At 46.4% G+C, this 17,185-nt stretch overlaps 1 protein-coding gene across 2 annotated transcripts in view; it reads left to right on the top strand.

Moving 5' to 3' along the window:
* Window positions 1-17,185, top strand: part of LOC147105952 (aldo-keto reductase family 1 member D1-like) — a 316,229-nt gene that overhangs the window by 24,705 nt on the left and 274,339 nt on the right. The window contains exon 3 of one of the 2 annotated variants that reach the window (XM_086008563.1): window positions 15,178-15,271. The exons of the other annotated variant lie outside the window; for it this stretch is intronic. Coding sequence (XP_085864689.1) covers window positions 15,178-15,271 — 94 coding nt within the window. The remainder of the gene's footprint in view (window positions 1-15,177; window positions 15,272-17,185) is intronic. 2 annotated transcript variants of the gene reach the window in all.

Genomic DNA, 17,185 nt, shown 5'->3' with positions numbered 1-17,185 from the left:
AGTTGGTTTTGACACCAACTCTCACCTCTGTAGACAACAGCAGCAGTGCTATGGGAACACCATCATCTTTCAAGTTATTCACCATCCTAGCTTGGATGTACGTCACTGTTCCTGGAATGCACTATCATGGGAGCACCATCACAATAAGGACTGCAGTGTTTCAAAAAGAAAGCCTCTTCAGTATGACCTCAGTGCAATTATGAATATGCAATGAATGCCGGCGTCACCCACCTCCCGTAAATAATTTTTATTTTTAAATCCTGCTCCTCCAGTCCTAGGTAATACTTGTTTTGCGCTATTGCCATTCCACATTGATTGCTTTTCTTCAGCTGCTTGCCCCTGCTCATGTGTCCCCCTGCATTCGGTCACTAAATTCATCACCTTTCTTTCAAAAAGCTGCCTTAAAAACCCTCGCCTTTGACTGTGCTTCGCCCGCATACAGCAATCTTTCCATTTTCCATCCACCATGTCCTTCTGTTTCATGTAAGGAATGCTCTGTGCAAATAGGTTGCCACGTTTCCCTACAATAGCAACTACATTTCATTGACTGAAGCACTTTGGGACATCCTTAGGTCGTGAAAAACGCCACATAAAATTCTTTTAACATAGAAGATAGGAGCAGGAGTAGGCCATTCGGCCCTTCGAGCCCACTCCGCCACTCAACGAGATCATGGCTGATCATCCAAACCCTAACACCCGGTCCCTACACCGACAGCCATCCCACCCAAGCCCTATCCCCGTAACCCCACATATTTAATCCCTCCTAACACTAAGGGTCAATTTTTTTTTTTTTTTTTTATCATGGCCAATCAACCTAACCCGCACATCTTTGGACTGTGGGAGGAAACCGGAGCACCCGGAGGAAACCCACGCAAACACGGGGAGAATGTGCAAACTCCACACAGTCACCTGAGGCCGGATTTGAACCCGGGTCCCTGGCGCTGTGAGGCAACAGTGCTAACCACTATGCCATTTTAGCTGAATTTAACCTAATGAATAAGAAAACTAAAATTCTTTGGTGGCCAGATAGTCAGAATCCAATAAATGTGACAGCTACACACTCTTCCTCACCATGCTGAAATCAAGAATCATCACACTGTATCCTCTAATGCATTTCTTTCTCAGAACATAAAACCTGGAGAATTCCTGCCTCTGATTCTATGAACCTAAAACCTATATAAAAAGGAAGAGAGTAGCTAAAGTAAACGTTGGTCCCTTAGAGGATGAGACTGGGGAATTAATCATGGGAAACAGGGAAATGGCAGAGACTGGTGTGGGAAAATGGGTTTTGCTTCTTGGGACACTGGCACCAGTACTGGGACAGGAGAGAGCTGTTCCATTGGGACGGACTTCACCTGGCCAGCGCTGGGACTAAAATCCTGGTGAATCATATAACTAGGGCTGTAGAGAGGGCTTTAAACTAATTAGTGGGGGGGAGGTTTCTAGAGAGCAAATAATAAAAATGGCAATGGAGAAGGTCATAGACCTAGGTAGCAGTGGGGGAATTAAAAACCAGAGTGTCAGGAAGGGACAGAATGTATGGAGTAAAAGGTAAAGTAGTAAAAGGGGAAAAAGCAGGAACTAAGTGTCACAAAACATATTTGAAAGTTCTTTATCTGAATGCACGTAACATTCGTAACAAAATGGACAAGTTGACGGCACAAATAACTACATATGGGTATGATCTTGTGGCCATTACAGAAACATGGCTTCAAGGTGACCATGACTGGGAATTAAACATACGAGGGTATTTAACAATCAGGAAGGACAGTCAGGAAGGTAGGGGAGGTGGGGTGGCTATGTTAATAAAGGAAGGAATCACTTCAATACAGAGAAATGATATTGGGTCAAAGGATCAGGATAATGAAACAGTTTGGGTGGAGATAAGGAATAATAAGGGGAAAAAAACACTGGTGGGCGTAGTCTATCGGCCTCCTAACAGTTGCAACTCTGTTGGACGGAGTATTAATCAGGTAATAGTTGGGGCTTGTAATAAGGGAACAGCTATAATTATGGGGGATTTTAACTTTCATATTAACTGGACAAATCAAATTGGGCAGGGCAGCCTTGAGGAAGAGTTCATTGAGTGTATTAGGGATGGGTTTCTTGAGCAGTATGTAACTGAACCGACCAGGGGGCAGGCAATCTTAGATCTGGTCCTGTGTAATGAGGCAGGATTAATAAAAAATGTCCTAGTAAAGGATCCCCTTGGAACGAGTGACCATAACATGGTTGAATTCCATATTCAATTAGAGGGTGAGAAGGTTGGATCTCAAACAAACGTACTGAGCTTGAATAAAGGAGACTATGAAGGTATGAGAGCGGAATAGATTAGAGTGGACTGGGAAAATAAATTAAAGGGTAAGACGGTACATGATCAGTGGTGTACATTCAAGGAGTTATTTTACAACTTTCAAAAAATATATATTCTACTGAGGAAAAAAGGGTGTAAAAGAAAAGACAGCCATCCGTGGCTAAGTAAAGTAATAAAGGATAGTATCCGACTAAAAACAAGGGCATATAAGGTAGCCAAATCTAGTGGGAGGATAGAAGATTGGGAAGTCTTTAAAAGACAGCAAAAAATGACTAAAAGATTGATTAAGAAAGGGAAAATAGATTATGAAAGTAAATTAGCTAAAAATATAAAAACAGATAGCAAGAGTTTCTATAGTTATATAAAAAGAAAAAGGGTGGCTAAAGTAAATGTTGGTCCCTTAGAGGATGAGACCGGGAAATTAATGGTGGGAAACATGGAGATGGCAAAAACGCTGAACAAATATTTTGTGCCAGTCTTTACAGTAGAGGACACTAAGAATATCCCAACACTGGGCAAACAGGGGGCTCTAGGGGGGAGGAGCTAAATACGATTAAAATCACTAAGGAAGTGGCACTCGGTAAAATAATGGGACTTAAGGCGGATAAATCCCCTGGACCTGATGGCTTACATCCTAGGGTCTTGAGGGACGTGGTGGTAGGGATTGTGGATGCATTGGTAATAATTTTCCAAAACTCCCTGGACTCAGCAAAGGTCCCGGCAGATTGGAAAACTGCTAATGTAACATCCTTATTTAAAAAGGGTAATAGACCGAAGGCTGGAAACTATAGACCAGTTAGCCTAACATCTGTGGTTGGTAAAATTTTAGAGTCGATTATTAAGGAGACAGTAATGGGACATTTGGATAAACATAATTTAATAGGACAAAGTCAGCATGGTTTTACGAAGGGGAAGTCATGTTTAACAAATTTGCTTGAGTTCTTTGAGGACGTAACATACAGGGTGGATAAAGGGGAACCAGTGGACGTAGTGTATTTAGACTTCCAAAAGGCATTTGACAAGGTGCCACACAAAAGATTATTGCTCAAGATAAAAAATCACGGGATTGGGGGTAATATTCTGGCATGGGTGGAGGATTGGCTATCTAATAGAAAGCAGAGAGTTGGGATAAATGGTTCATTCTCAGACTGGCAATCAGTAACTAGTGGTGTTCCGCAGGGGTCAGTGCTGGGACCCCAACTCTTTACAATCTATATTAACGATTTGGAGGAAGGGACCTAGTGTAACATATCAAAGTTTGCAGATGATACAAAGATGGGAGGGAAAGTAGTGAGTGAGGAGGACATAAAAAACCTGCAAAGGGACATAGATAGGCTAAGTAGGTGGGCAGAGATTTGGCAGATGGAATGTAATACTGGAAAGTGTGAGGTTATGCACTTTGGCAGGAAAAATCGTAGAGCAAGTTATTATCTTAATGACAAGAAACTGGAAAGTACTGCAGTACAAAGGGATCTGGGGGTCCTGGTGCACGAAACACAAAAAGTTAGTATGCAGCTGCAGCAGGTGATCAAGAAGGCCAATGGAATGTTGGCTTTTATTGCTAGGGGGATGGAATATAAAAACAGGGAGGTATTGCTCCAGTTGTATAAGGTATTGGTGAGACCACACCTGGAATACTGCATACAGTTTTAGTGTCCATACTTAAGAAAAGACATACTTGCTCTCGAGGCAGTACAAAGAAGGTTCACTCGGTTAATCCCGGGGATGAGGGGGTTGACATATGAGAAGAGGTTGAGTAGATTGGGACTCTACTCATTGGAGTTCAGAAGAATGAGAGGCGATCTTATTGACACATATAAGATTGTGAAGGGGCTTGATCGGGTGGATGCGGTGAGGATGTTCCCAATGATGGGTGAAACTAGAACTAGGGGGCATAATCTTAGAATAAGGGGCTGCTCTTTCAAAACTGAGATGAGGAGAAACTTCTTCACTCAGAGGGTGGTGGGTCTGTGGAATTTGCTGCCCCAGAGAGCTGTGGAAGCTACATCATTAAATAAATTTAAAACAGAAATAGACAGTTTCCTAGAAGTAAGGGGAATTAGGGGTTACGGGGAGCAGGCAAGAAATCGGACATGAGGCTAGGTTCGGATCGCTCATGGTCCTGTGGGTGGCGGAGCGGGCCCAGGGGCCGTGTAGCCTGGTCCTGCTCCTACTTCTTGTGTTCTAATTCTGTGTTAGATTTCAGGAGATGGTTCTATTCACAGGGATTAGTGCAGACCTCGGGAACAGGCTGCCAGCTAGGAGTCCTTCAAAAGTAAATTGGGCCTGTTCCTGGCTGGGGTGAAGATCACCTCTTACAGAAGGTAAGTACTGTAGGAAATACAGGGACAGAGTGATCTCCTGGATGAGTTTCGATCACCTAGATGGGTCGGAGAGGAATTTCCCAGATTTTTTCTCCCAAATTGGCACATTGGGTTTTTTACCTGGTTTTTTGCCTCTCCCGGGAGATCACATGGGTTCGGGTGGGATGGAGAGTAAAAGTAGATTTGAGGTTAGGATCAGATCAGCCATGATCTTATTGAATGGCGGAGCAGGCTCGAGGGGCCGATTGGCCTACTCCTGCTCCTATTTCTTATGTTCTTATGTTCTTAAATATTTTGTATCGGTCTTCACGGTAGAAGACACTACGGGCTGGATTTTCAGTATAGACAGTTTTGGGGCGCTAACCTTAGCGCCCGCCCGAAGTTAGCGCCCGCCCCAAAGTAGCGCCCCGTTGCCGGAAATTCAGTGGCTTCGCCCTAAGAGAGTGGTGGAGCGCTAAAAGAGGCGTTCCACTACTATCTTTAGGTGCTAAGCCGGCGGTGCAGAGCGCAACACCCGAGCTCGGGCGCAGCGCACGGCACACACTCTGGGGCCAGTGAGCTCTTAAAGGGGAAGGGTGCATGTGTTTTTTTCAAAGGCAGACTCTGGGGGGGAAAAGAAGACGAGGAGGAGGAGGAGGAGGAGGAGGAGGAGGAGGAGGAGGTGGTGATGGTGGTGGTGGTGGTGGTGGTGGTGGCCGGAAACATAAATATACCGTTCACAACAACACACTGGATCCTTCCACACAACACATGCAGAGTGCCTGTTATAGTGCAGGAGGAGTGCCCTTTACTTTGCGCTCCCCAGGGTGTGTTGCGTTCCATTTTACAAACGCTCTGGACGCCAGCCGCACAATGGGGCGGTCCGACTGAAGTTTGGATTCGGGGCGGCCAAAGGGCGTTGCACGAGGATGTGACGTCATTTTCTGCGCGCGCATCCGGGCGGCCGCTAAACTTTGCGCCGGCGCTAACGGGCAACTTAATTTGGGGCGGGGCGCAAACTGCGCTGCGCCCGGGCGCTACACGCATAGCGCCCGAAAATCACTTCTCTTAAGGCGCTAACTGCTGGCGCAAGCAACTGAAAATCTAGCCCTACAAGCATCCCAATAATAATTGATAATCAAGGGGCTATTGGGAGGGAGAAAGTGTTGGAATTAATAATGGGGGGTTGGGGTTATGGTTATTGTCTCTGGCCAGTCAGCAGCCTCTGAGCTGCTCCGGGGACCCCCGTGCGGTTTCAAAGCGCTCCCCTATTCCTGGTTCTGACTGCCGGACTTATTCGGTAGCGATGTAGACAGAAAAACGTGACTCGTGGTTCGGGTGCAAAACAGACCAGTATTTATTGAAACAAAAGAAAGAAACAACTTAAAAATAATCGATACAACACACCTCTGCCTGGTACAGCACTTTTGCTCAACACAGTTCACTTATCGTTTACTGCAGCACTCTTTTGCTTAGTGGCTTTACTTAAATACAGCACCTTTAACTAGTGCAACACACCTTTAATACAGTACACTTTGCTCACTACAGCACCTCTGCTTCGTGGCTTTTACTTAAATACAGCACCTTTAATGCAGCTGCTGAGTGTCCACTGAAGCACCTTTCTGCTTAGCGCAACACTGTTACTCAAATACAGCACTTTACTTCTTACAAATCACTTAATGTTCACTACAGCACTTCATAGAAACATAGAAACATAGAAGATAGGAGCAGGAGTAGGCCATTCGGCCCTTCGAGCCTGCTCCGCCATTCAACGAGATCATGGCTGATCATCCAAACCCTAGCACCCGGTCCCTACACCGACAGCCATCCCACACAAGCCCTATCCCCGTAACCCCACGTATTTAATCCGCCCTAACACTAAGGCCCACTTCCCTGCTTAGTGCAACACTTTTATTTAAATACAGCACTTTTAATACAGAACTCAGTGTTCACTACAGCACTTCTCTGCTAGTGCAACACTGTTACTTAAATAGGGGAGGAGAGAACGGACACAACGAGGGAAAATCGACTAAAATTACAGTTCTAACAAAATTCCCTTAATTCCCACCCCTATACCTATTCTAAGTTGCCTTGTAATGGGCCAGAAAATTATATGCTCACCAATGAACGCCTGCCCCATGCTCCCTGTGGTCTATGATCTTCACTGCCCCGAAGTAGAAAATACCCCAGTATTTAAAAGTAAACTGCTGGTATTCCACTCCTTTAGGCAGGCTTCTGAGCTGTTCTTCTGTAGGCAGAGCACGGAGGCAAGGCGGCAGAGAGAGAGAGAGAGATGGCTTCTTGAGAAGCTATCTTATACCCCATTTGGGGCTGAAACCTTCCCGCTCAGATCCAGGTGCATTTGGGCTGAACAAAAGGGATCCAAACTGTCCCCATTGTCTGTGTTGGGTTTGGATGAATTACCCATTTATCGTGCTGGGTTTGTGAATGTATTACCATTCATCGTACTGAGTTTGAATGGAGCTGTCTTGGTTTGAAAAAAAGCATGTCTTTCTATAATTGCTGAGTAAACAGCTTTGGAAGTTAGTGTAAACAAAAGTCATTGTCCTGTGGTCAAACTGAAACCGCAGTCTCAAGTGGTTAATCCTTTGTGTAAACATAGTAGCAGTTTCTGTCGATTGTCTCTGCAGGGAGGGGAACTCTCTGAACTGCCTTTGATTGCAGTTTAGTCAGCCATTTTTGATCTTCCCTTTTCATATGTCCACAGTCTGTGTCCTGACACGAGGTCAGGCAGCCATCTTTGATTACCCCTTTTTCACAGACACACACAAGCTGCCTTTTCAATGTCTTTTGTCTTCTGCCACGAGGTCTGACGGCCATTTTGATCCCTGGATTATTAAAGGTATATTACCCAGATATTCTTTTAATCAAAAATCAATCTTCGGAACTGTAGGAAATTTCAAAATTATTGCGAAATCCTTACAAAAGTTAAAACAATCACTATCACTAGAGAAAAAGTACTAGGCAAACTAATGGGACTAAAGGCTGGCAAGTCCCCTGGACCTGATGACCTGCATCCTAGGGTCTTAAAAGAAGTGGCTGCAGAGATAGTGGATGCATTGGTTGTAATCTACCAAAGTTCCCTGGATTCTGGAGAAGTCCCAGCGGATTGGAAAACCGCAAATGCAACACCCCTATTCAAGAAAGGAGGGAGACAGAAAGCAGGAAACTATAGGCCAGTTAGCCTAACATCTGTCATTGGGAAAATGCTGGAATCCATTAAGGAAATAATAGCAGGACATTTAGAAAATCATAATGCAATCAAGCAGAGTCAGCATGGATTTATGAAAGGGAAATCGTGTTTGACAAATTTACTGGAGTTTTTTGAGGATGTAACGAGCAGGGTGGATAAAGGGGAACCAGTAGATGTAGTATATTTGGATTTCCAGAAGGCATTCGATAAGGTGCCACATAAAAGGTTACTGCACAAGATAAGAGCTCACAGGGTTGGGGGTAATATATTAGCATGGATAGAGGATTGGCTAACTAACAGAAAACAGAGTCGGGATAAATGGGTCATTTTCAGGTTGGCAAATTGTAGCTAGTGGGGTGCCACAGGGATCAGTGCTGGGGCCTTAACTATTTACAATCTATATTAATCATTTGGATGAAGGGACCGAGTGTACTGCAGCCAAATTTGCTGATGATACAAATATAGGTGAGAAAGCAAGTTGTGAAGAGGACACAAAGAATCTGGAAAGGGATATAAAAATAGGTTAAGTGAGTGGGCAAAAATTTGGCAGATAGAGTATAATGTGGAAAAATGTAAGGTTATCCACTTTGGTGGGAAGAAAAAAAAAGCAAATTATTATTTAAATGGAGAGAGACTACAAAATGCTGTGGTACAGAGGGATCTGGGGGTCCTTGTACATGAAACACAAAAAGTTAGCATGCAGCTACAGCAAGTAATTAAGAAGGCAAATGGAATGTTGGCCCTTATTGCAAGGGGGATGGAGTATAAAGGTAGGGAAGATTTGCTACAACTGTACAGGGCACTGGTGAGAACACACCTGGAGTACTGCGTGCAGTTTTGGTCTCCTTATTTAAGGAGGAATATACTTGCATTGGAGGCAGTTCAGAGAGAAGGTTCACTCGGTTGATTCCAGAGGTGAAGGGGTTGTCTTATGAAGAAAGGTTGAGCCTATACTTATTGGCCTTTAGAGGAATGAGAGGTGATCTTTTGAAACATACAAGATTCTGAGGGGGCTTAACAGGGTAGATGCAGGGAGGATGTTTCCCCTCATGGGGGAATCTAGAACTAGGGAGCATAGATTCAGAATAAGGGGTCGCCCATTTAAAACGGAGCTGAGAAGGAATTTCTTCTCTGAGGGTCATGAATCTTTGGAATTCTCTACCCCGGAGAGCTGTGGAGGCGGAGTCATTGCATATATTCAAGGCGGAGATAGACAGATATTTGAGCGACAGGGGAGTCAAGGGTTATGGGGAGCGGGCGGGAAAGTGGAGTTGAGGCCAAGATCAGATCAGCCATGATCTTATTGATTTGCGGAGCAGGCTCGAGGAGCCAAATAGCTTACTCCTGTTCCTATTTCTTATGTTGTGGCAGAGCCACCAGGGGGACTCTGATCTAATGTACATAATTATCTTTAACAAATTATTAGCTACAGAATGAACCTGTATCTTTGTTCATATCATTGCATGTACATAGCGCGGTCCCTTTAAGAATGAGACCAAACGCGATGATGTCATCACGTTGATCACGTGATCCTCTAGCAGCGGGAAAACGTGATGACGTCATGATGTCAGGCTGGGGAGCCGCCCTAGCCAGTCCTCGTGGAGCCAGCAAAGAGTACAGACCTGTAATGTAGTTTGCCTGTGTTTTCGTTTTAAACTCTGTTGATTAGTATTAAACATCGTTTGTTTGATAGACTGACTCGACCTCAGTCCTTTAGTTAGGAATCTAGCCATTCCTACAGTGGTGACCCCAAATTTTCGTGAACAATTTTCACGGAAGAAGCGAAGCGCGAAGAAACATGGAAGCAAACTCCGTGGCTTTGAAGCTCCCACAGTTTTGGGAACAACAGGCGGCCTCCTGGTTCATCCAAGCAGAAGCACAATTCGATCTCCGAAACATTGTTGCGGATCAGACCCGTTAACTTTACGTGGTCTCCGCACTCGACAGCTCCACGGCCCCACGGATCATCAGCCTGCTCAAAAAAAACCCAGTTGACAGCAAGTATAATACTCTTAAAGCGCGGTTAATACAGGTCTTCGGGCTCACGAAGGCAGAGCGTGCCCGCCAGCTACTCGCTTTGCCCGGGCTTGGCGATTCCAATCCATCTGAGTTAATGAGCCAGATGCTCACGCTCCTTGGCTCAGAACCGCAATGTTTCCTCTTTCGGGAGTTATTCCTGAGTCAACTACCCGAGCAGGTTCAGGCTGCCTTCGCCAGATCGGAAGCCACAGATTGCGCAGCACTTGCTGCAGAAGCAGATACGATTTATGCGGTCACGCAGCAAACCTGCGCCGCCACGAGGCACCCCTCCCCCGCGAACGCCGCCCCGACGCCTCCATCCCCTGGCTTGTGTTTTTACCACGCCCGTTTCGGCGCGAAAGCCAGAGGCTGCCGCCCTCCCTGCAGTTTCGCGCCTAAAAAAAAAACCGACATCAACACCAGCAGCAACTCCAGAAAAGGAGGACCGAGTCTGAGGGACGTTCCACGGCCGCGATGGCGATTGGAAATTCCGGGAAGCTCCTCTACATTACAGATTCCCTCTCAGGCCGGCGCTTTTAATGCGACACCGGGGCGCAGTGTAGCATCCTTCCTGCCTCAGCACTCGATATTTAGTCTGGGGTGCACGGCCTCTCCCTCGTGGCAGCTAATGGGGGGCCATTCGTTCCTTTGGCAAACGGCGGGTCTAGGTGTGCTTCGGCGGGCAACGGTTTCAGTGGGAATTTATTACAGCCAAGGTTTCGCAAGCCATCCTCGGCGCGGATTTCTTATGCGCCAACAGCTTCTTGGTGGATGTAAGAAATCGTCGATTGGTCAGCGCGGCCACCTTCCACTCCATCCCTTGCTTCCGCAGTTCCGCAATGTCGCACACTGTCTCCTGCATGTTGTCCTCGCCGGACGAGTTCACTCGCCTATTAGGTGAATTCCCGGAGTTGACCAAGCCCACTTTCTCCTTCTCGGCCACTAAGCATGGTGTCAAACACCACATTACTACGACTGGCTCTCCGGTTTATGCGCGAGCTCGGCGCCTGGAACCCGGCAAGCTCGCGGCTGTGAAGGCAGAGTTTGCCACGATGGAACGGCTGGGGATTATTCGCCGGTCAAATAGTCCCTGGTCCTCGCCTCTCCACATCGTCCCGAAGCCCGGCGGTGGATGGCGGCCATGCGGGGACTACCGACGCCTTAATGATGCCACTACGCCCGATCGGTACCCGATCCCGCATATACAGGATTTCTCCGCCCATTTGGCGGGACACTCAATCTTCTCCAAGGTCGACCTCGTCCGTTGCTACCACCAAGTTCCCGTACACCCGCAGGACGTCCAGAAAACGGCTGTCATCACTCCCTTTGGACTGTTCGAGCTTCTACGGATGCCATTTGGGCTCAAGAACACCGCACAGGCTTTTCAACGACTAATGGACTCGGTCCTGCGGGATCTTCCCTTTTTATTTGTCTACCTTGACGACATCCTGATAGCCAGCTCTACCAAAGAGGAACACGTCGGCCATCTCCACACCCTCTTTCGGCGCCTCAGCCAACATGGCTTCATAATCAACCCGGCCAAGTGTCAGTTCGGCCTACAACAGATTGACTTCTTGGGCCACCGCATTACTTCGGAGGGTGCAATTCCGCTGCAGTCAAAGGTCGAAGCAATTACGGCATTCCCAAGGCCGCAGTCCACCAAGGCTCTTCAAGAATTCCTGGGCATGGTGAATTTCTACCACCGCTTTGTGCCCAAGGCAGCACGACTCATGCAGCCCCTCTACGAGGCCCTCAAAGGCAAGGCCGGAAAGGATACAATAGCCTGGATGGTCGAAATGGACAACGCGTTCGACAACACAAAAACCGCTCTAGCCAATGCAACTATGTTGGCGCACCCTCTGCCAGGTGCCACCATCGCCCTTACCACCATAGGCGCTGTGCAGGAACAGTGGGTCAACGGGATGTGGCAACCACTGGCATTTTTCAGCCGCCAACTCCAGCGCAACGAACGCAAATACAGCACTTTCGACCGGGAGTTGCTGGCGCTGTTCCTGGCTATCCACCATTTCCGTTTTTTGTTAGAAGGATGGCCCTTCACTGCGTTTGTAGATCACAAACCACTGACCTTCGCCATGGCCAAGACCGCCGAACCGCGGTCGGCTCGACAACAGCGACAGCTAACTTTCATTTCAGAATTCACGACAGACGTCCAACATGTAGCTGGCAAGGACAACTTGGTAGCTGATTGGTCGCGCGAGAAAGGCATATGGGCGGTCCAGCTGGGCATCGATTATGCCCTCATGGCTACCGATCAGGCATCCGACCCTGAAACACAGGCGTATCGCACCGACACCTCTAGCCTCCAACCGACCGATGTGCAATTCCACGCTGCAGGCATCTCGTTACTCTGCGATGTCTCCATGGGAGATCCCCGCCCAATCGTTCCAGTTGCCTGGCGCCGCAAAGTTTTCGACGCCATACATGGGCTTTCACATCCTGGCGTGAAGGCATCTCAAAAATTAATGTCGGCTAAGTTCGTCTGGAGAGGAATGCGTAAGGATATCCGTGATTGGGCTAACACCTGCGTCGTCTGTCAAACGTCTAAGGTGCAACGTCACATTAAGGCCCCATTGGCCACGTTCGCAGTACCAGAACATCAATTCGACCATGTTGGGCCGCTTCCACCGTCGCAGGAGTTCACACACATCCTCACCATGGTCGATCGTACTACTAGATGGCCAGAGGCAGTTCCTCTGGCATCTACTACGTCCGCTGATGTCGCCAGAGCATTCCTCTCCTCGTGGGTCGCACGTTTCAGCGTTCCGGCGGACATTTCTTCAGACCGCGGTCCACAGTTCTTCCGAGCTCTGGAATGCTGTGGCCCAGGGTCTCGGCACCAAGCTTCACCGCACCACGGCCTATCACCCGCAAGCAAACGGTTTGTGCGAACATTTCCACAGATCGTTAAAGGCATTGCTGAGGGCCAGCCTCCAAGGCGCCGGATGGGTGGATAAGCTTCCGTGGGTCATGTTGGGTCTCCGCACGGCACCCAAAGAGGACCTGCAATCGTCCGCCGCGGAGCTCGTGTATGGCCAGCCACTCCGCGTACCGGGAGATTTCCTGCCGCTTCCAACTGAGCCGTGGTCCGCAGCTGAACAACTCAGCAGCCACCGGGAAACAGCCAGGGCTTTTGCGCCTATCCCAACTTCGCATCACGGCCTTCCATCTTCACACATACCAGCGGAGCTAAAGAATGCTGAATTTGTATTCATTCGTCATGGTGCCCCATAGGGATCCGCTCAAGGCCCCTTACACAGGCCCTTTTCGCATACTGGAGACAGGCGACAAGAGTTTCTCTGTAGACATCAGTGGTAAACCCGACCACATATCCATTGACCGTCTCAAACCGGCACACCTGGACATCGAGCAGCCAGTAGAGACTGCACAGCCACCACGACGTGGTTGACCTCCCGCTGCATCCACGCCAGACCGAAGGCTTCCATCCGCCAGCCCGCCCACTTTTCAACAACGTCCACTCAAAGAATACAGGAGTTGCTCTGACAGGCTTGTCAGACCTCCTAGTCGATTGACTTTTCAGTTCATTCTTGAGCCGGTCACGCAGGGGTGCTGGAACTCTTCGTGGAGCATGTACCACTGGCTGAGCATCGTACTTTAGCTGGATCTTGTAAGTGAATGGTAGAACTCCAAATCCTTTGAACACATCCTGGAAATTATTCACTACAGAATCCACCGAGTCATCTGGTCTGCTTATGGCACAGTTTATACGGTAAACTCTCTTGACCAGTTCTAAGTCCTCACAAGCTCTGTCACCCAGTAGTGAATCAAGTCTTTCAGCCACAACAGAAAACATGAGATGATGCACTTTGCCTTTGACTGTCACTTTAAATCTGCATACACCTAAGCTATCTATTTTCTGTCCATTATAGTCCTTCAGTAGTACTGACTTTTTCTGTATTTTGGGCTTCTCTTTCATATTGTTAATGTCACTCATACTGATTAAGTTTGCTTTGCCCCAGTGTCTAGTTTCAAGGTAACTAATGCTCCATTTACCTGCAGTGGGATCATCCATTTGTCCTCTTTTACTGCATTAACTTTATGTTCAGCATTGTCCATTTCTGAGGGCTGCACATTTTCTGTATCATTTTTGATATTGTCACATGACACCATTCCTACATCAGTGTCCTCAATTACATTAACTCGTTGCCCTTTCTTAGTTTTTACTTTTGAAAAGCATTGTTTGGCAAAGTGATTCTTTCCATTACACTTTGTGCACATTTTTCCAAACGCTGGGCATTGTCTTAACTGGTGTTTGTAACCACAGCGTTTACAATTTAAAATGTCATCCTCCGATTGCTTTTCATTTCTGTTCTGCCCATGTTTCTTCCCCTTGTAGGACACAGCACCGACAGCAGCATTATCACTCATTACAATCGCATCATTATTGATTTCACTGAAAGTCTTCGCGTGCTTTCGAGCTAGCTCGCTGGCTTGGCATATTTTCACTGCATTTGTGGAAGTACAGTTTTTCAGTTAGACATTAAAGTGGCTTCCTGTGCATAGAATGAAATCCATTTAAACTTTAAAATGGCCAACAGCATGATTCACTAATCATGTTTCAAGGGAACAAGATAATTTAGGAATGCTATATATGTACTCCTTGTTTGTGATAAGCTTAGCAAGGAGCCTCATTATACCAAACAAACAGCCAAGGACATGATAAGGTAAACATTGGCCCACAGGCCCAGTTGGTACAGTGAGAGAACAGAGGGAACAGAGAGATCCCATAATAAAGGATTAGTTAATCTGATCCCAAGGTATTTCCGTTCGTTATTCTAATGCAGCCCGGAATACATTGTTTCAATAATTCGCAAGGTCTGTGCCTTTGTAATCAGTTATGGTTCAATACTATGTCATGTGCCATAGAAAGCCTGTTTTGCTTCTATACTGTATAAATATACTACAACTCCTGTATTACTTTGAAGAGGTCTGATGTAGCCCTTGTCTACACAACTCTTCCCTTGCAAGCAAATAAAGCCTGTCTTTAATGATACTTTGTGTTTAAGAGTCTTACTCGGGAGTCGAGACTTCGACAGTATTACTTGGAGGTTCCACCGAGATCGCTTGCTGCCTTTCGGTAAGTCACGGACAAGGACATCGTGAATCTCTAATGACAGATCCTGAATGGCCACAGTGATGCTTTATCACATAAAAGGATTTCTCATTAGATATTAAGTTGGTGTGGTCTGTTTCTTCCGACGGGAGTACTGCGATCTCGTTAAGACTCATGTTTTAGACTTGAGTTGAATCCTGTAACCTTTGCTTCTTTTATTGTTGACCACTGAAAGGAGGAGAATACTGACAACTCAAGTCTTTAAAGAAAAAGTATCGGACAAAGAAGGCAAGAGGAAAGTCGACAGGGCTGAGTCCCAGACAGATAAGGTACCAAGTTAAAACTGCAGTATCAAGGGTGGGTCCCTTGATCAAGGGTGGGTCCCTTGAGCCGGGGCTGAGTCCCGCGGCAGAAAGTATCGTTTGAGTATTGTCACTGTAATTTTTTAAGATCTGTATTATCAGGTCCAGGATTATTCTCCATTGAGATACCTTCTATGAGGGTTCAAGCCCCTTGCATTAAAGCATAAGGATTTTATATGAATACAGAGGTTAAGAATTATCGTAATAATTGTTTTCCATTTTTGTTGACTATTGACAACATTAAGACAGAAAACTCTCACATAAAGTATAAGTTAAACGTTAAGGACTCAGCTTGTAGTGGCGTATAACGCAAACTGAGAATTGACTATTTGTTTAGTTTAAAGTATAAGATAAATGTCTGAATATTTGGTCTATTTGCCTGTTTGGGCAGCTGCATTGCTTATCATTTCTTTGACTGTTGTTATTACTTGTTATTTTTCATCACTTGTGGTCCTTTGGACAGTCAGTAATAATCATAAGGGGGTAAGGGGTGAAACTTGCGATCTAGAAGAAGAGAGCCTAGTTAAAAAAAAAAACATACAAATTAAGATGGGAGCTGCACAGAGCAAGATCCCAGAAAAAGAAAAGGAACTCCCGCTCCTTATGTCTTTACCTACTATGGTCAGATATCCATAAATGATTTACCTAAGTGGGCTAGATGGACCAAGAAAGACAGACACCCTTTCCCCGTGGATTGTACATTTAATCTAGATAGAATCACGTGTCTAGAAAACTGCCTAGCAGGCAGAGACCCAAGGAGAAGGGGTGCAAAGTCAGTAAATTGGTCTGCCTTCTCAGATTGGAAAAGGGAAGCAGAAAAACGTAAGGAACGCAGCATATTAGCAAGTAAAATTGAGAACAAAAATAAGAAAAGAGATCTAATGAATAAATTGATTAAACAAGAAAAGGTTACGCTAATGCCTTTAAGACAAAACCCGAAGCCTACCGCTCCTTCCTGTGAATATCCTCCCATGCCCACGACTCATTCCAGTGATGACGAGGATCAGGGATGGTTCAGAAGACCAGCCCCGCCTCCTGAATACGAAGTGCAACAACAAGGCGCAGCGGGTGGTGAATCACCCGACCCCAGTGCTGTAAGTCAGGAGAATATAATCAACACTAGATAAGATAATTGAGACAACACAGGAAAGGAATAAAGATCAGAGTAAAATTTCTTTGTTAATGGAGCAGGCAGCTTCTCCAGCCCCGACCGCCCAGACTACCATTTATTATCAAGGCCACTACAGAGGACGAGGTAGAGGGTATAACAGAGGCGGATTTAGAGGAAATAGTAGAGGAGGGACTGGCAGAGGCCAGTGGAACGGAAGAGGCACAAACTCTCCGTGTTTTAACTGTGGTCAGATCAGACACTGGAAGTCCGACTGCCCGTTCCCCAAGCAGCAGAATCAAGGATGGAGAGGTGCCCCAAACAATGTAAATACCCAAGCCCAGGTTCACACTTGTCCGCAGGCAGGTTTTACAACAGGGAATCCTTGGGGAGGTCAAAATACGGAAGGACAATTCGGATACCCAGGGCAAAATTATTCAGCATGACACGGAGAAACGGCCCCGAACAATACCCACACTCTCCAATTACCACTAGTATCGCTAAATTCTAGAGATGAGCCATATCTATCCATAAATATGCAAGGCAAGAAAGCCCCTTTTCTCATCGACACAGGAGCCACAACCTCACTATTGACAAAACAATACGCTACAGGAATTCCATGCACTGACAAGGATGTTACCTGCATAGGACTTTCTGGTGTCTCACAGACTCTGACATGGTCACAACCGTTACAAATACGAGCAGATAATTTTTCTGGCCAACATGCTTTTTTGTTATCAGACGACGCCCCCATGAACCTTTTAGGGAGAGAC

Source organism: Somniosus microcephalus, chromosome 16 (assembly GCF_052327205.1).
Source record: "Somniosus microcephalus isolate GS21.2 chromosome 16, FLI_Smic_1.0, whole genome shotgun sequence".
Classification (NCBI taxonomy): Eukaryota; Metazoa; Chordata; class Chondrichthyes; order Squaliformes; family Somniosidae; genus Somniosus; species Somniosus microcephalus.
The sequence above is the reverse complement of the archived record's forward strand: the minus strand, read 5'-3'. Positions and strand labels throughout refer to the sequence as shown.